At 42.5% G+C, this 20,200-nt stretch overlaps 2 protein-coding genes across 3 annotated transcripts in view; both read right to left on the bottom strand.

Moving 5' to 3' along the window:
• Positions 1 to 5,119: 5,119 nt before the first annotated feature.
• Positions 5,120 to 11,402, bottom strand: LOC311111862 (small ribosomal subunit protein eS17-like). Its single transcript, XM_084154769.1, has 5 exons — positions 11,362 to 11,402; positions 10,385 to 10,536; positions 8,017 to 8,122; positions 6,173 to 6,238; positions 5,120 to 5,242 (listed from the first exon to the last, which is right to left on the bottom strand). The coding sequence occupies exons 1-5, from the start codon at positions 11,362 to 11,364 to the stop codon at positions 5,165 to 5,167; spliced, it is 405 nt and encodes a 134-aa protein (XP_084010895.1). The 5' UTR covers positions 11,365 to 11,402; the 3' UTR covers positions 5,120 to 5,164.
• Positions 11,403 to 12,132: 730 nt separating this feature from the next.
• Positions 12,133 to 20,200, bottom strand: part of LOC311111860 (casein kinase I) — a 49,448-nt gene continuing 41,380 nt past the window's right edge. For both annotated transcript variants that reach the window (XM_084154766.1, XM_084154767.1), the window contains one exon: positions 12,133 to 16,397. In XM_084154766.1, the coding sequence (XP_084010892.1) occupies positions 16,343 to 16,397 (55 nt within the window). In that variant the 3' untranslated portion in view covers positions 12,133 to 16,342. The remainder of the gene's footprint in view (positions 16,398 to 20,200) is intronic.

Here is a 20,200-nt window from a genome sequence, read left to right as displayed (position 1 = left end):
GGTCAAGCAAGTTAATGTTTCTGACATCTTCGGACCACAGTTACCGCAAGTCGCAAAGAAAACAGGAGCCGCCTCCACCATTCCAGCACCTCTGCTTAGTCTAACAGTGACAACTAAAATATGCCAAAAAATTTAGTCCAATCAACGTAAGCTAAATATGTGGCTGTCGATGGTTCTGTGTTCGTGCAAGCAGAAAAACATGACTCACCCTACTTGTAGAAAAATGCCATCCTCGGTCTATCACTGTCATATAATACACGCTTATTTTTTGTTGTCGTAGGCTACCTGGCTAAAATGATTGCTCGCCTAACTTTCATTCATTCATGGGCAATGTTAGCTAGTTAACATTAGCCTTCTACATCTAGCTACATATTGAACTTCCATCCTCTCAGGCCATAGGCAAAACAATTTCTGAATTAATGGTTGGATCAGAATCGCAGTTATAATCATTGGCCAGTACGGAGAATTAAGTAAAACCGCAAGTCCAAATCCCTATCTCCATCCATGGCTAATTTAGGAAAGGGCCAATTTTAGCTAGCTAGCCACCGGAGGACAACACAACAAGATGCAACAATTTAATTATTTATGTCAATGATGTATGCTCTCAATGGGATTTGATGCCAAATCCAAGCTGGCTTCCCTTGACACCTTTTTTTTTTTGGGTGCGCCAGGACCATTCACAGTTGAGCTCAATGCTGATTGGGTCATTTTTTAAATACTGTTTTTGTCACGGGAGGCCAGATCCTTGCTGGCTTGCCTTCAATGTTACGGGCGGCAACAATGTCATACTCGTTTGGACCAGACCGCATCAGATAGATGGCCTACACCTAGAGAGACAGAACGGCGCTGTTTCGCGCGCTCTGATGCTTTCCTCCTGTGTGATACATTCAGCCTCTTGCGAACTGAAGGCAAATTATGAAACGGAGCTACGAAATAAATTCTGTTTTTATTGGTCAATTTTTTTGGGAAGCCTGGCTTCCCTTGGCATCCATTAATACACGCCACTGGAGCTGTGCCTGGTTTTCTCCAGACATGGCTCTTTGAATTGAGGCCAAAGCGTTAAATAATCTCAGACCAGTCTTTTGCCTTATGATCTGTCTTTCACGTGCCTTTTTGCAAACTCCAGGCGTGTGGTCATGTGCCTTTTTCTCAGGAGTGGCTTGTCTGGCCACTCCCCCATAAAGCCCAGATTGGTGAAGTGCTGTAAAGACTTGTCCTTCTGGCATGTTCTCCCATCTCAGCCAAGGAACGCTGTAGTTTTGTCATTGGGTTCTTGGTCACCTCCCTGACAAAGATCCTTGCCTGGTTGCTCAGTTTGGTTAGAAGGCCAGCTCTAGGAAGGCTGGGTAGTTCCATATTTTTTTCAATTTCCCAATGATGTAGAACACTGTTCTTGGAAACGTTCAACACTCTAGAAATAATAGTTTTATACCCTTCCCCAAATATGTCTCATCACAATTCTCTCAGATCTACGGACAGTTCCTTGGACTTCATGGTATAGTTTCTGCTCTGACATGCACTGTCAACTGTGGGACCTTGTACTGTACAGACAGGCGTTTCTTTCTAAATCAAGTCCAAGGGAGACTCCAAGTTGTGGTGACATCTCAAGGATGATCAAAGGAAATTGGATGCTCAATTTAGAGTGTCAGAGCAAAGGGGTGTGAATACTTACGTAAATTGTATTTCATTTTCAATAAATTTGCAAACATTTCTAAAAACATGTTTTCACTTTGTCATTATGAGGTATTGTGGGTAGATGGGTGAGAAAAAATAAATTGATTTAATTGATTTAGAATTCAGGCTGTAACAAAATGTGGAATAAGTCTGAAGGCACATCATTCGTTACAAGTTGCTGAAATGGATACCAACTAGAACACAAGCCAAAATCTCAATCTTTCCTCAATGTTGTAACTAGCACTTGTCCCAAAAGGGGCATACTTGACACACTATCCCCATTTACAGTGGGGAAAAAAAGTATTTAGTCAGCCACCAATTGTGCAAGTTCTCCCACTTAAAAAGATGAGAGAGGCCTGTAATTTTCATCATAGGTACACGTCAACTATGACAGACAAAATGAGAAAGAAAATCCAGAATATCACATTGTAGGATTTTTTAATGAATTTATTTGCAAATTATGGTGTAAAATAAGTATTTGGTCACCTACAAACAAGGAAGATTTCTGGCTCTCACAGACCTGTAACTTCTTCTTTAAGAGGCTCCTCTGTCCTCCACTCATTACCTGTATTAATGGCACCTGTTTGAACTTGTTATCAGTATAAAAGACACCTATCCACAACCTCAAACAGTCACACTCCAAACTCCACTATGGCCAAGACCAAAGAGCTGTCAAAGGACACCAGAAACAAAATTGTAGACCTGCACCAGGCTGGGAAGACTGAATCTGCAATAGGTAAGCAGCTTGGTTTGAAGAAATCAACTGTGGGAGCAATTATTAGGAAATGGAAGACATACAAGACCACTGATAATCTCCCTCGATCTGGGGCTCCACGCAAGATCTCACCCCGTGGGGTCAAAATGATCACAAGAACGGTGAGCAAAAATCCCAGAACCACACGGGGGGACCTAGTGAATGACCTGCAGAGAGCTGGGACCAAAGTAACAAAGCCTACCATCAGTAACACACTACGCCGCCAGGGACTCAAATCCTGCAGTGCCAGACGTGTCCCCCTGCTTAAGCCAGTACATGTCCAGGCCCGTCTGAAGTTTGCTAGAGTGCATTTGGATGATCCAGAAGAGGATTGGGAGAATGTCATATGGTCAGATGAAACCAAAATATAACCTTTTGGTAAAAACTCAACTCGTCGTGTTTGGAGGACAAAGAATGCTGAGTTGCATCCAAATAACACCATACCTACTGTGAAGCATGGGGGTGGAAACATCATGCTTTGGGGCTGTTTTTCTGCAAAGGGACCAGGACGACTGATCTGTGTAAAGGAAAGAATGAATGGGGCCATGTATCGTGAGATTTTGAGTGAAAACCTCCTTCCATCAGCAAGGTCATTGAAGATGAAACGTGGCTGGGTCTTTCAGCATAACAATGATCCCAAACACACCGCCCGGGCAACGAAGGAGTGGCTTCGTAAGAAGCATTTCAAGGTCCTGGAGTGGCCTAGCCAGTCTCCAGATCTCAACCCCATAGAAAATCTTTGGAGGGAGTTGAAAGTCCGTGTTGCCCAGCGACAGCCCCAAAACATCACTGCTCTAGAGGAGATCTGCATGGAGGAATGGGCCAAAATACCAGCAACAGTGTGTGAAAACCTTGTGAAGACTTACAGAAAACGTTTGACCTGTGTCATTGCCAACAAAGGGTATATAACAAAGTATTGAGAAACTTTTGTTATTGACCAAATACTTATTTTCCACCATAATTTGCAAATAAATTCATAAAAAATCCTACAATGTGATTTTCGGGGAAAAAAAATCTCATTTTGTCTGTCATAGTTGACGTGTACCTATGATGAAAATTACAGGCCTCTCTCATCTTTTTAAGTGGGAGAACTTGCGCAATTGGTGGCTGACTAAATACTTTTTTCCCCCACTGTATATCTGGTGCTAATGTGTTCTGATCTTGTCCACATTCGGATTGTGCCCACATTTTTAGACCGGTGTAGAAGATTAAAAGACTGTCATATAATTGATCAGAGCTTCCTGACCACCTCCGGAGGTAGTCGGGCACGCTTTGTCTGGATATCTTTACGAATGTGTATGGATCTTGGCAGTGAAACAAGTCATACCAGCCTTAAATCATTGAATGTTGGCACGGTTGACTTATGGCATCAATATGTCTCAAAATACATTTTATTTTGAAAATCGGTCAATTTGGATACATGGAGGGACCAGGAAATGTGTTCACAATGCGGACGGATAAAATACATTTTACTACAATTTGTAGACAAATGTCTGGAAATGTGGGTACAATCCGATGTGGACAAGATCAGGACATGTTAGCAACAGTTATAAATGAGGCTTCTGGGTCATAGGTGTGTTAAAGAGAAAACACCCTGGTACAAAGCATAGTATATGTAATGTTTGCCTAGGTACGTCATTGATAAGTGTTACATAGGATTTGGCTACTTGTAAAGTAACTTCAGGTGTAATTACTGGGGGGGGGGGGGGAATAGCAAAATAACTGTTCTCTCTATTCACACTGCCCTAGCCTTTGAATGAGGACAACTCTTTTGCCAGTTCACTTCCCCTCTTTTTTTTTTTAGGTCAGAGTCCTCTTTGCATTCACATTGCTATGTTTAGAAAGGAACATTCACTCAATACACCAATATGCAGGATGAGTCATTCCATCAGAACGTGTTATCGGACAGCTATATATACACACATATTTTGGAAGCTAATAGATTGCATTTAGTTAAAAGATGCGACAATTGTAATCAGAAGATACTATTAACATGTATATATTATTCAATCCGATCACGGGTTATAGGCATTGCAGCTTTTAGTTAATGTACCCACGTTCACGGTAAACGCTGCATAGGTCGGCTCAATCGGAAATAGTCTATAAAAGCTGCAATTATCCACAATCGGATTGCATCCTGACCCTGGGACTCTATTCAATCACATCCCCTTTAGCCGACATCCGCATAGCGGTTGTTTTGGCGTTGTCGGGAAGTGGAACTGCTTTAGAGTGGTCAAATCCACAGCAGCCCCTGGCATTATACCTAAAGCAGACATTACTATTAGCTGCATCGATAATCTACACCTCGATTATTTAGGATGCTCAAAATCATCATTTTTCAATTTGAGCGCAATTATTGCTATATCACTTTCTCGTTCTGAACTTCTAACGAGTGTGGGGCAGGTGTGGCTTCGTGACAATGATTGCAAGAGCAGCTGCTCACCGATTTGACGGCTCCAACGCAGTTCTACCTCCGACACCTCCAAAACATCTGCTTTATTTATATTTTAGTCATTTAGCAGACACTTATCCAGAGTGTTCTGGTCCCGCGTGGGAATCGAACCCACAATCCTGGCATTGCAAGTGCCACGCTCTACCAACAGAGCCACACGGGAGATTCGCTATGCGAGTGTCTGCTATCGCCGGTTAAGATGTTGCATAGTGTGACCTCGCAGAAGAGACGCCACAGTGTTTCCTTTCAACTTCTCTTTATTGACAGAGATATATGAAACGCGTTTACACTCCCCTGGGTGTTTTGAAGTTCATGCCAACGGTAGGTTGGGTGACCTGCAGGTTGGACAGGCTGCCGAAGTCCTAACAGAGGAAAGAATGAAATAATTAGTCAAACAATTCCTCATCTAGCTCTAATGAGCATTACATTCACCCCAAATACAGACATTCTGAGGCCCATCATAGGAAGGTAACACTGACTGTGCCCAGCAAAGACGGGAAAGCTTTCCAGTGCTCTACTTGCACTCAGTGTTGGGGAAGCTACTGTAAAAATGTAGTTTACCAAGCTACCAATTCCTTCACAGCAGAAGAAGTTGAGCTACAGTAAAGCTACTGTAATACAGAGCAATATAAGATAAACTATAAGAGAATTAACTATCAGAGAAAGTGTTTAAAGTAGTTCACTACATCAAAACTACAGCGTGAAAAAGTATATCTAAATCTGATAGACATCAGATACAATTATCATATCTAAATGTGCATTTCTATTGGCCACAGACGATCTTGTGAAATCTCCCTTGTAGTGGTGTTCACACAGCAGGAACAGACAAATACTGCCCTAATCACTATGACCAGCCCAGTGTGTGTGTGTGTGTGTGTATGCGTGCATTCGAGCTTGCAGTAAATAGTATGGACCCTGCCACACAGTGCGACTAATGAGCTCCTGGTTTTCATAACCAATCTAAAGATCATTAAAGATCGTCTGCAACACGTGAATTGTGCCACTATCGCTCCAAACTCGTACGGTGGGGGCTTGGCATAATAAACATATGTTGTATAAATGGTCTGCTCTGTTAAGTAATGGCCAGTGTGAGATAGGCTACATTGTTGCCGGATGAGGTCAGAGTACTCAATCCACAAGCACTGGCAAAGAGTAACAGAAACAAACAGCAATACAATAGAGATTAAAAAGTACAGTATGAAAAATCGTGCATGTTGTAACAAGAAAACGTCACGTTTAGACTAAGACTGTAGGTAGGCAGTGATATCTGAGAAGTGAGGTTTAGAACTTACCAGCAGCTTCAGCATCTCTTTGGTGTCGGGATCCACCTCGATGATCTCCTGGTCCAGAGCAGACACCTACAGACACAAACAAAGACCATCAGCTTTACAGTGGATCTCATAGGAACCTATCAGTAGTGAGTGTTCTCAAGACAGACCCGAGTATAATGAGTGTCTGAAAGATACAGGGTTTGAGAGGGATAGACAGCCCGACAAACACAGGGAAAATCTGTCAGTTCTATCTTCCTGCATTATCAATGACCTGGCAACAACCATGCCACAGCCACTTTCGATACAGGTATGCACCAAATTACAACCTTATAGATATCATCACAATCAGCAAGGACATTTCTCAAGTTATCTGACGCAAGATGAAGGACCAAACTGCAAGGTAAACCTGAGACATATACAGTGCCTTCGTAAAGTATTCAGACCCCTTGACTTTTTCCACATTTTGTTACATTACTGCCTTATTCTAAAATTGATTAAATAGTTTTTTCCCCTCATCAATCTACACACAATACCCCATAATGACAAAGCAAAAACAGTTTTTTAGAAATGTTTGCTAATTTATGTGCTTAGAGTCGTTGTCCTGTTGGAAGGTGAACCGTCGCCCCAGTCTGAGGACCTGAGCGCTCTGGAGCAGGTTTTCATCAAGGATCTCTCTGTACTTTGCTCCGTTCATATTTGCCTCAATCTTGACTAGTCTCCCAGTCCCTGCTGCTGAAAAACATCCCCACAGCATGATGCTGCCACCACCATGCTTCACCATAGGGATGGTGCCAGGTTTCCTCGAGACGTGAAGCTTGGCATTCAGGCCAAAGAGTTTAATCTTGGTTTCATCAGACCAGAGAATCTTGTTTCTCATGGTCTGAGAGTCTTTAGGTGCCTTTTGGAAAACACCAAGCGGGCTGTCATGTGTCTTTTACTGAAGAGTGACTTCCATCTGGCCACTCTACCATTAAGGCCTGATTGGTGGAGTGCTGCAGAGATGGTTGTCCTTCTGGAAGGTTCTCCCATCTCCACAGAGGAACTCTAGAGCTCTGTCAGAGTGACCATCAGGTTCTTGGTCACTTCCCTGACCAAGACCCTTCTCCCCCGATTGCTCAGTTTGGCCGGGCGGCCAGCTCTAGGAAGAGTCTTGGTGGTTCCAAGCTACTTCCATTTAAGAATGATGGAGGCCACTGTGGACCTTGAATGCTGCAGACATTTTTTGGTACCCTTCCCCAAATCTGTGCCTCGACACAATGCTGTCTCAGAGCTCTACCGACAATTCCTTCGACCTCATGGCTTGGTTTTTGCTCTGACATGCACTGTCAACTGTGGGACCTTATATAGACAGGTGTGAGCATTCCAAATAATGTCCAATCAATTGAATTTACCACAGGTGGACTCCAATCAAGTTGTAGAAACATCTAAAGGATGATCAATGGAAACAGGATGCACCTGAGCTCAATTTGAATCTCATAGCAAAGGGTCTGAATACATACGTAAATAAGGTATCTGTTTTTTATTTTTAATACATTTGCAAACATTCCTAAAAACCTGTTTTCGCTTTGTCATTATGGGGTATTGTCTGTAGATTGCTAAGGGATGTACATTTTAAAAATACATTTTAGAACAAGGCTGTAACATACTTTCCAAAGTCACTGTATTTAGAGAGTTGGGCCAACTGTTCTAATTCAGTTCCATAGCATTGTTTAAACATCCCCCATGTCATTGTATTAAAGCGGGGGCTAACATGGCTGCCGTTGAATGTTGTGGTGTCATGTAAATGCATCATCATGCAGAAACCTCAACGTCCCAACTCTCTAAATGCATGGCTCAGAGGTAAATGATTGAGGAACCCCACTGACCTCTGGGACGTAGTTGTCCCTCCTCTCCCTCTCCTCCTCCTGCAGCTTGATGGAGATGCCTCTGACAGGGCCCCTCTGGATACGCTTCATCAGATGGGTCACATACCTGAGGGACACATGGGACATAAGTGGAGAATACAGAACACAACAGGGGTATTGTACACAGACGATACAGTGCGATTTGGGCTCACATATGCCTCTATTTATGCGTGGGAATACTTGGGAAAAGATTTCCTACATGAAAAAAAATCACTGAGCTGATTTCCTGGTGATTTTGCAGTCGGTTGTGTGCAACAACGACAGAGATAAGCACCTGGGGGTGTACACAGATGGGTACTTAGAACAGAGCAGTATAGAGTAGACTGAGGTCAGTAAACTAGTGCTTGGATTTAGGGCTCTCTTTCATCCTGGCCTTCTAAACAATAAGAAACCTGATTCTAGAAATCCCCTAAATCATAGTTTTCAACCAAGGTTTCCGATTGGTAGAAGCAGGTGTGTCACTGCTTGGCTGTAGCAAAAGCCTGCACCCACAGTGGGCGGCTAAGGTAAGACTGCCCCACCATTGATTTTGGGTGCTAGTAGTTTGAGAAGTAGTGGTGCTGCCTCATGTGCCAGCACCATGGGGATGAGTGAGTGAGAGGGAAAAGGTTGCGGGAGAATAAATGGTGTCATTCTAGAGGTCTTCTCTAAGAGGAGAGACATGACAGACGAGTGACATAACTAAGATCGAGTCCGTAAAACAACCTGAACATGTTTCATGATGTTTGATTAGACAGGGAGGCCTTGCAGCGGTTAACTGACATTGTATTCTTTAACTCTATGACAATTAACTGACTTGAGCTAAAGAGGGGGAATTTCAACAGTGCCTCACATAGCTCCGCTGCTTGGGGTCACAGACAGCTGGATTTGTATACATTTACATTTTAGTCATTTAGCAGACGCTCTTAACCAGAGCGACTTACAGTTAGTGAGTGCATGGTCCCCCGTGGGAATCGAACCCACAACCCTGGCGTTGCAAGCGCCATGCTCTACCAACTGAGCTACACGGGACCCTCCACTAGTTTGTTTCCCTGTTCTATACAAGTCACTGAGAAAAGGCTAAGGCTGTGTTTAGACAGGCAGCCCAATTCTGATCTTTTTTTGTCCACCAATTGGTCTTTTGACCAATCAGACCAGCTTTGAAAAATATCTGACGTGAAACGATCTGATGTGATTGGTCAAAAGACCAATTAGTGGCAAAATGATCAGAATTGGGCTGCCTGTCTAAACACAGCCCAAGCGCGCACCAACAGACACTACAATTTGAGCGTCTCTTTCCAATCCCTTTTATTGGTAAGTGGCAAAGATCACGGACTATGGTCAAGAACAACTAGGCCTACACCTACTGTACAGGGACAGTTCTCAAGCAGATGATGAATGAGGCACAGGGCCTCACGTTACCAAGACAACCTCACCCCAGAAGCAGGCTGGGTTCATTTGAGAAAAACAAACAAAACAACGCCACAAACACTCAGATAATCATAATAGGACTTCAATCAGAAAGGCTTTTACCTACTTGTATATTTGCAACAAGAAAAAGGCCAATTTCTGCATGATGGCTCAGGAAGCAAATAACCTACATTGGGATCAGACAATTATTAAACGTGCAACAAGCCCAATATTGCAACACCACTTGTCTACAGTCAGGCCAAATATCTCTGACTTCGACATGGAGACTAGAGGTCAACTATCATTGAGAATGAACTGAGCACAAGTGTTCAACTACTGAGCCAATAGTATTCCTTCAAATAATAGCACTGTTCTTATAACATCTTAAAACAACTGAAAAACAGATGTGCACAAACATACAGGAACACAACACATCTATTACAAAGAGTTCTTCAAAGCAGTTCACCACAATCATATTATGAATAAGATATCCATGCAGGAACTGAATCCACAACCTTGACATTGCCAGCGTCATGCTCCAGCTCCAACCAACTGAACCAAGAATAGCAGCTGCTAGACGTAGGTCTACCCTTTCTCTACATTATTCTGTCTGTAAGCCAAAGCAAAAAAGGCCCCTGTTTTAAGACAAGGCTGTTGGACGTGGAGCTAAGCAGCCTGCAACACAAGCTCCTTGAAGCCACAAGATAGTAAGCCTTCATTTGGTCAGACTTGCACCCTTCTAAAAGTACTGAGCCTAGCTGTACTGCACTGGCCTGGTTACAGACACGCCACAGATGCTGGAACCGTGCTGGAAACTACAATGTGTTAGAAAATATCTGAGGGAGCACAGTATGATTTGGGTCGGCATGATCATGTGAAAGTGGCATTGGTGGTCTGAAGCCTGAAAGTGACACAAGCTTGTATCGGAGCATTCACTCACCCAGAGATCTTGTTGCGCAGCTTCTTGCTGGGGATGATGGCTATCTCCTCACACACCCTCTTGTTGACGTGGAAGTCACTGCCCAGCCGGGTGTAGTACTTCTCAATGATGACCCTGGCGGCCTTTTTCACCGTCTTTGTCCTGACTCGTCCCTGTTGGGAAGATCATCAGCTTGTTAATGACAGAACCACACCAGTTTCTTGAGACAATACCTTTAATTGCTAACATTCACTCACATATCTGTAACTACTACACAACATCACTGCAATTCTTCATGTTCACTTGGAATTGTTTTAACCACTGACAACTGGTAGCTTAATGCAAACTAGCCCTGCAAGCACAACTCCTGGAACAATATTAAACAGAATATGCATAGCTAGCTAGATGCATAGTGCCAACTGTTTCGTCTTGACCGTAGATAGCTAGCTAGAACTCCTTGAGTGACAAGTAACTTTTACATCAACCATTAATTCCTGGCTGGCTAGCAGACCACCACAAGACGATTGACCAGAAGATATAAAATAACTTTAGTTAACTACACTGGTATGGATGGCAAGATAGCTAGGTAAGCAGCTAGTTAGCTAATAACATAACTAGCTAAACAACCATAGCTATATCCAGCTAACAAGTCATTCTTACCAGACGCTAGACAGCTGAACTACTTACTACACGACCCGTAAATGCAACTAGCCCGCTAGTTTATATAGATAGTGGTCAGCTCGCTAGCAGACCAGTGTAGCAGACTAGATTGAAAGATCTTGTGCTAGCTACGGGTAAGCTAGCTGGCTACATTCACAACATAGCTAGAGAAACGACACAAGAAACTGGTAAATAAAATGCAACAAATCCCAAATAAATATTTGTGAAAATGTATCGTATTTTAATTAACATTTGACATGTTTGTAGACGTGTTTGGAACTGATAAGAGACAAGGATTGAAACAGATTGTGATGTATTCAATTTTGTCAAATACCCACCATGTTGGCTTGGGCTGGCGGAAAAGAACTGGGGAGGTTGTGACCGGAAATTTATTTGCGAAGCAGGAAGAAAATACTGCAGACATTTGTTTTCGTAGCTTTGCAACACTGCCCACTACTGGTTGATGGCTACCTTCGACACACTAAAAACATTTTGTGCATTGAATTTCATACAAAATGTACTGATCCAGTGTAACAATGTATTCTTATTGGTGTGGAAGAAGTAGGCTATACATTATGTTCAGCATTTTGTCTACCCTTGATAATTAGGTGCATCACACATAAGGCTGTTTTCTCACGTGTAGGTCTACATAGCATGACATTACAGGAACTGTTGCAAAAGTGTATAGTATTAAATTATACAACTTAGTAGTAATGTATGATCAAGGGTATGGGCCCAAGAAGCAGTGCAGCTGCAGCCTAGCAGGGAAAAGTCATAGGGGAGATTCAATTGCATACTCCTAGACCACTTTCTCTGCCTCCTTCTCAAACGCCATTGGAGAAAGTCAGAGGGGGGGGGGGGGGGGCGGGGGGACCTCTGGCTTTCTCATCCAATGGGTTTTGAGGAGGCGAGGATAGAGGATGCAAGGAGTATCCAATTGAGATTCTCCCATTGGTTGAATGTGACCTGAGAGGATGGTATGACCATAAAAATAGAATTTTCCATGGGTGACATGCTTTCTCAGCAATTCTAAGATGGCTCATTAGAATGTAAATGTGACACTGTGTACTGGAATGCCCTGGAACAAAAACCGACCCATACTCACAAGAAAAGGTTAAGAGAGATTTTTTTATTTGTTTTACATTTTTAAAAAAGGGTGCAAACTTGAGTTTCCCCTTTAAGCGTGGAGGGAATAAAAAGTGAATTTGTAAGGATATATGTGACGTCTCACACGAATCCCCAGGAAAATAGGCCTTTAAGATAAAGAGTCTGGTCATTTATCTTTCTGTACTTAAAAAAATTAAATTATAATAAAATAAAGAAATCAAAAGATGGGTCCTTCATTCATGAAGCCCTTAACTAGGTTAAACCATTCAAATACATTTGAAGTAACATTCATATTTCAACACAATAATTTTCATAATACAGTTGTAGGATTAATTTCTTAAATCATAGCTTTGAAAACAATTGCCAGAGCAAGAGTAGGGGGATAAACTCGTGGTACTGTACAATTCTACTTTCCACAGTTTGAAAGAAAAACGTCTTTATTTTCTTTAAAATAATCCAACTGACAAAAAACTATAATGGTGAATGTAAAATGTAAAATAATTAAAACATTGCAGTCATGTGTCACACCAGACATATTATACAGCCAACCCAAGACAACTCTACAGTACAGCGACAGGAAGAAAGTGCCAGAGAACCCCCCCAAAAAAGACCAGTCATCTCTTTCCATTCATTTTCCTCTATGCTGCTATAAGGATTTACATGCCATTTTGACACATGCAGGAAATAAAAATGATGAACAACACAAGACACTGAAGTCAATTGAAAGCAATGAGCTCTGACTGACAGGCAAGGTGTAGTAGTACTGTATAAGGAATGACAACTGAAATTGGAATGTGCTCTGGGGAGGACTTTATCAAGTCAAACAAATGGGAGGCCTTATTAGAGCTCGATTTTGACCAGAGAGAATAACTTTGTACGGGTGCTTAGCTTCATACGTCCACTCCAGGAAGCCTTGCCATTTAACAGGTAGACATCTGCTCCAGATAAGCCATGCAAATACACAATACAGCAAATATTCCTCATTCTAGACAGGCTGTGGAAAGGCAAGTCTTGAGGAAACTAGAATGCACATATCAATTTGTAGTACTCATAATTTGTAAGTCGCTCTGGATAAGAGCGTCTGCTAAATGATGTAAATGTAAATGTAAAAATGTCTATCAGCTGTTAAAGCCAAAATTGCAGGAAGGAAATGAATTTAAACAGTGATACAACACCTGCATTAAGACCACTGTTGACGGTAGGATACAGATGTATCAAAGTATACAAAGTGACGTTCCACTCCAAAATAAAATGGTCGACTGAAATGGAAATATATGGTTGAGGAGTGAAAGTTAATTTTTAAAAATGATTAATTGACAAGTGGTTCAATAATTATGTTCCAAATTATGTTATTACTCTCAGCCACCTCAAGAACACAATATAGGACTTTAAATCGCTAGTTTCAAACCTCAATGGTCTCTTTCAACATTACAGGTGGGTGAAAAATATATAAAATGGCAGTGGGGCACGAGGTGGAATTCGATCAGAGTTGCAGTTGACATTTTCCTGGCACTGGTGAAGGCGGTGGATAGTAGTCAGTAGGACGGCATTAGGAACAGAAGGACCATTCAAGGCCATTCTCTGGATGTCTGTCTCACTAGATTCAACAATACTTTATACTTTCAAAGTGAACTGGTATGTCACAGTATAACTGTGATGGCTAGTCTATTAAAAGTAGTGTTTATCAATACATCCCCAGGAGACACCCAGAGGATGCACATTCTTGTTCTAGCCCTGCACTAACACGCAATGATTCCAATATTCAAGGATTTGGTGATTGGCTGAATGAGGTGTCAGTGCTGGGCTGAGCAACACTGGTTTGAAGTCTGACAGAAAAGCCTACATACACCCAGCAGGTGGAGCCATTCTGCTGACATACTTGATCTGAAATCTAGACCCTGTTGTGCAGCAGTTACTGATGTCCCTGAATGACGGAGTGCCAATCCAACCCTAGGCTAAACCAGTCACCCACAGACATCCAACAGAGGCAAGCTAGACCGCAATGCCAACTCCCTCCCTCAAACACCCAGTCAAGAGGCACTATGAGGAATACCGGTCATTCAAAAAGCCTTTTCCTCACCAGTTATGCTCTCAAAGCCATCTCAGAGGAATAACGTACTGACCTATAAAACGGAAAAGACAACAGAAGAAGTCCAATAGATTTATCACATTCAAGTATTCTCAACACAATAACTTAGACCCCAGAGGAACTAGCTCAAGTCACAACGGGGGAAAAAAAAAAAAAAAAAAAGAAAGAATATACAATATAATTATGCACATACAAGCATGCCTGCTCATAGAGGTCTGTTGAGCCGGTTGGCATCCCCTCAGGCATTGTGCCTCCATATGGGACGACCAACCTGGGTCATGTTCAGCAGGGAGAAAAACGTTTCCCAAACGGAGAGGTACTACCTGACCTAGTACAATAACACAGCTTTTTTTGATTACAGTTGCAAAACGTTTGGCAACAGTGTGCCCTACTGAACACAACCATGGTCAACAGGACATCAGCATCCAGCACCCCACCAGGAGGTGACATCACATCATACATTAAATGTCTAGGGTGTGTATGTCTGCGTGGGTTTACACATGTCATGGCACGGGGGTTAAAGGGGGGGGGGGGGGGGGGTTAATGCCGGAATTGGTTAAGTGTATGTAAGAACAGACCTAGCACAGAAGGCCGCTACAATTAAGTATAGTAAGCACATCAATCAATACAGTACGGGGAAAGCAAGATATTAGGTCAACATCAGTGGGTCAACAAATGTAGTGCAGTCAAAACTCTAGCTTTTTGTCCCCCTCTGTCCGGTCCACATACTTCATGGCTATTTGAAACAGAAAAATACATTTGCTCACATTTGAAATTCACATTAGCTATATATTTAAAAAATAAAATAAAAAATGGACATAATTACATAAAACCCAAATGTCACTCCTATGGAATTAATGCTGTGGAGAGGATAGGCAAGGTGACAGTGTCGACGTCGAGTGTGTTTGTTCAAGGCAATCCTCCATGTCACTTGCAAGGAAAAACAAAAAGCAATATTGAATAAAATAAAATAACCATATACACAGATTTTCACCAGGTACTTTTCAATATCCCTATGAGGCAATCCCAGGTTTTCCATTTGGGACTTTTGGGGACTTGGCATTTGGGATCAATCATCATCAATAGTCTCACAGATGATGCTTTGCAGCACAGGGCAAATACACTGGAAACAGAGGGGCAGAAAATGTGAAAGAGCATTCCCTCAACGACAGAACATGAGATCATTCTACGAGACCAGGGGCTTACACAGTGTGTTGCAACGTTATGAACATTGCAGATAGAGATCGAACGCACAAAGCTGACATGGCACTGAATTTTACATGACAGTTCACTGACAAACAACCAAATGAACCCTAAACTGTTGCCCCTAGTCAACATTATCTCTGAACCACCTATTCTATAGATACTGTACCACCAGTGGGGAACTGAACTCCACATTGGGTGGGTGGTATGTTACATCATTACATTAAGCAGGGGACCATAGATATCCTCTCAGTACGGAGAGCCTGGCCTCCTGCGTCACCCTCTCCTGGCTCTGTTGGGTACTGGTTTGGTTAAGGCATTGGACAGTAGCAGTAGACAACACTTAAGCCACCATCTCCCTCTCTTCTCTCCTTAGTGTGCAGTGTAGAGGAAACACCACTAGGTTGCTACCATGTGGACATTGTTACACTGAAGTCCAAACCGTTTATAGAGGTGTGGCAGTTCCAACTGATATTGGTCCATTATTTACATGTAGTCAGTCAGTAGCCAACAAGCTTTCCTCTCCCAGGACTTGTCCCATCTTCTTTATTCTCCCATAGACATTTATCTTTCCGCCCATACATTCAGTGTGTGTTTATGAAAGAGCAAGAGGCTGAGAGACAGTCCGTTGTGTTTCCATTGTCCAGCCCATCAATCAAGCTTAAACTAATTGCAAAAGCCAAGATCCCAATCCCGGCAACAACGGGGCCCAACAAATATTCCCAAGCATCGTGGAGGAAAAACAACAAAATTCTAAAGGAATTCCCATCGACAGACAGCCACACTTGTCTGTGTGTGTTCACATCGCCTCTCATCACTCTCCCGTGGTCTTCTTCGTTGGTCTGAATGGGACTTTATTGATATTCTCGATTCACAACCTTATCGAGCAAGACTTTTGAGCGATCCAGGCGTGCCGCTGATCATTTGTGTCGCGGGGTGTTCTTCTTCCGTTTTCGTTTGAAGAAGCAGCAGCACCTGTAGACGTGGAAAGAGACTGGTTAGAGGCAAGCCAACACTGCATACTATGACTGGGTCGTGTTCATTAGGCACCAAACGGAAGAAAACTGACTAAACCAGTGAAGGGACTAACCTAGACTTGCGCCCTAATGAACACCACCCTGGTAAGTTGTTAAAGTGAGAGGTAATTTCATTTAAACAGCTAGAGGACAAGAGGAGAAATTATATGTTACACAATAGCTGTGTTGACACAGGCAGCCCAATTCTGATCTTTTGACCAATTATTGGCAAAATATCTGATCTGATTGGTCAAAAGATCAATTAGTGGCAAAATATCAGAATTGGGCTACCTGTGTAAAGGCAGCCAATGACCGTCAGTGTACACATATTTTGGATGCCATGAGATGTTAATTTGTTAGATCCGTTCCTTCTAACCAACATCAGAACATCTCAAGGAGTAGAATCAACATGAAGAGACTGACTCGGGGCATTAGAAGAAATAAGAACTACCGTGATGGTAGAAGTAAAACACACACACTATGCCAAGATCCCCAACAGTGTGGAGTCAAAACAGTTCTAAGAAGAACCTACAGAGGGCGTCTGAGGTAAAAGGACCAGTGTGTTTAGTACAGTGGTGTGATAAACAACAGTGGTGGAGACACAGAGCACAGGACAGAGCCTAATGGGATGACTATTACAGCATGCAGTGACTGACCAGAGGTCAGCTCTACACACACACAACACAGTGACTGGCTACAAAGAAAAAACGTTGATTTATTTTTAAAGGCACAGCGTTGAGATGAACCCTAAGGAAGTCATTTGCTATTCTCAGGTGCCCTGTTAGTAGGTTTTAGTAGATATTAAAAAGGTGCCCTGCTAGCTAGCAGGTTTTAGTCTATATTTAAAAAGGTGCCCTGCTAGCTAGTAGGTTTTAGTAGATATTAAAAAGGTGCCCTGCTAGCTAGCAGGTTTTAGTCAATATTTAAAAAGGTGCCCTGCTAGCTAGCAGGTTTTAGTCTATATTTAAAAGGTGCCCTGCTAGCTAGCAGGTTTTAGTCTATATTTAAAGGTGCCCTGCTAGCTAGCAGGTTTTAGTCTATATTTAAAGGTGCCCTGCTAGCTAGTAGGTTTTAGTCAATATTTACATTTACATTTTAGTCATTTAGCAGACACTCTTCTCCAGAGCGACTTACAGTTAGTGAGTGCATACATTATTTTTTTTATTTTTCATACTGGCCCCCCGTGGGAATCGAACCCACAACCCTGGCATTGCAAACACCATGCTCTACCAACTGAGCTACATCCCTGCCGGCCATCCTTCCCCTACCCTGGACGACGCTGGGTCTCCCGGTCACGGCCAGCTACGACAGAGCCTGGATTCGAACCAGGATCTCTAGTGGCACAGCTAGCACTGCGATGCAGTGCCTTAGACCACTGCGCCACTCGGGAGATGTAAAAGGTGCCCTGCTTGCTAGTAGGGTTTAGTCTATATTTAAAGGTGCCCTGCTAGCTAGCAGGTTTTAGTCAATATTTAAAAGGTGGCCCTGCTAGCTAGCAGGTTTGAGTAAATATAAAAAATGTGCCCTGCTTGCTAGTAGGTTTTAGTCAATATTTAAGGTACCCTGCTAGCTAGTAGGTTTAATTCAATATTTAAAAGGTACCCTGCTAGCTAGTAGGTTTTAGTCAATATGTAAAAGGTACCCTGCTAGCTAGCAGGTTTTAGTCTATATTTAAGGTACCCTGCTAGCTAGTAGGTTTTAGTCAATATTTAAGGTACCCTGCTAGCTAGTAGGTTTTAGTTAATATTTAAGGTACCCTGCTAGCTAGTAGGTTTTAGTCAATATGTAAAAGGTACCCTGCTAGCTAGTATGTTTTAGTCAATATTTAAGGTACCCTGCTAGCTAGTAGGTTTTAGTCAATATTTAAGGTACCCTGCTAGCTAGTAGGTTTTAGTCAATATGTAAAAGGTACCCTGCTAGCTAGTAGGTTTTAGTCAATATTTAAGGTACCCTGCTAGCTAGTAGGTTTTAGTCAATATTTAAAAGGTACCCTGCTAGCTAGTAGGTTTTAGTCAATATTTAAAAGGTACCCTGCTAGCTAGTAGGTTTTAGAAGATATTTAAGGCTGCCTCCATGGTGAATAAAAACATAACAGAAAAAAAGGAATTGACAGCATTTCCAAATAATTTACTTTTAAAATAAAATTTCAGGACAAAGACTTTCTAAAAAGAAAGTACTCAATAGCCTATATTAAAGTCAATGTATGAAAAGCACAGTGTTATTTAAAGAATGATTAGTAGATATAATCAGATATCACCTAGCCCACAACCCATTCAGCTGATCTGTAGCATCAGTATCAGTGAGAAGATAGTGTCTGAAAAGGCTTTTATAACCCACTGGCCTATATCAGTAGTGGACATATCGAGCACTCTTTTTAATCAGTTTTGCCCAGTATAAGAGCAGGGTCCCTTCACAGTGTGTACTAGTCAACTACACTAGTGAACTCCACTGGGCCCAGCAGCCTCGGCTGGTCCACTCCCTGTCCTGTCCCATGGGTATGGTATGGACTAGGAGAGAGGGACTCACCACAGGTTGAGCATTTTCACGCAGCTACAGAGAAGAAAGAGTGTAGAGAGAAAAGACAAGATTAATACAGCAGTCAATGGGACAGACCATGCCCCACACACACACACACACACACACACACACAAGACAGGTGGAGACAGAGGGCAGGGTTCAAAAGGTCAAAGATTGAAGACTCAATGGCTCTGACTCTTTGGTTCCAGAGCTAACTACACCTGTTTAGTTCTAACGAGTTCTAAGTACACTATTCAACTGATGTATAATCTTAATCTCACTCCATTTCAACATACTGTATCATGGACGCTCATTACCACGAGCGATACTTCCAAAATCCTTTCGGAGCGGATGTAGAAAGGATTACCAGAGAGCGAGAGAGCGAGGGAGGGGGAGAGAGAGAGAAACAACGAGCAAAAAACAGAGCTTTATGCCACATTGCTATGGAAACCCTGTTGTCACATTAATTGAACTCTGTCTTCTGGGGCCCTGGCTTTCAACACAGTGGGATCATATCAAAGAGGAAGTCTGTTGATGATGGGAAAATCAAAGGGCCAGCGGAAAACCTCCTATCAAAAGGGTATGTGAATGAACAAGCGGGAGACAAACCAATCACCTAACAATTTCAAACGTGTTTTATAAAGCCCTTTTTACATCAGCAGTTGTCACAAAGTGCTTATGCAGAAACACAGCCTAAAACGCCAGAGAGCAAGCAATGCAGATGTAGAAGCACAGTGGCTAGGAAAAACTCTAGAAATGCAGGAACCTGGGAAGAAACCTCGAGAGGAACCAGGCTCCGAGGGCTGGCCAGGGATACATGCACAGTGTGACTGAATCTAACTGAGGTGGGGGACAACAGACACTGGGGGATTAGATTATATCGAAGGACAACACACTCAATGTTGGCATTCACTATGCTGGGTATGTTACAGGGATTTCATCCACAATTACTGACTAGTAGGTGTATCTAATTTAGGGTAATCATAGAGATGATATTACATGATATGCATTGAGTTTTGATAAGCTCATTGCATTATAGTAGTTTTATTTTGTTCTTCTCTTGCTGCACTGAGCCTAGGAGAAGTGAGAGGACATCTGATGGGGGGGGATAAAGGAGCAGTCCCAACCTTAACAAAACAAAGGATTGTAATAGGGACACGCAGGACACAGGCTTAGAAAGTACACAATCAGGAAGCAACACAGAGAGGGGACAGTGTAGGGAGAGACCTGAGAGAGAAAGAGAGA

The sequence above is a fragment of the Coregonus lavaretus genome (genome assembly GCF_964263955.1).
Source record: "Coregonus lavaretus genome assembly, chromosome: 37".
Taxonomy (NCBI): Eukaryota; Metazoa; Chordata; class Actinopteri; order Salmoniformes; family Salmonidae; genus Coregonus; species Coregonus lavaretus.
This window is presented reverse-complemented; position numbering and strand designations above follow the sequence as displayed.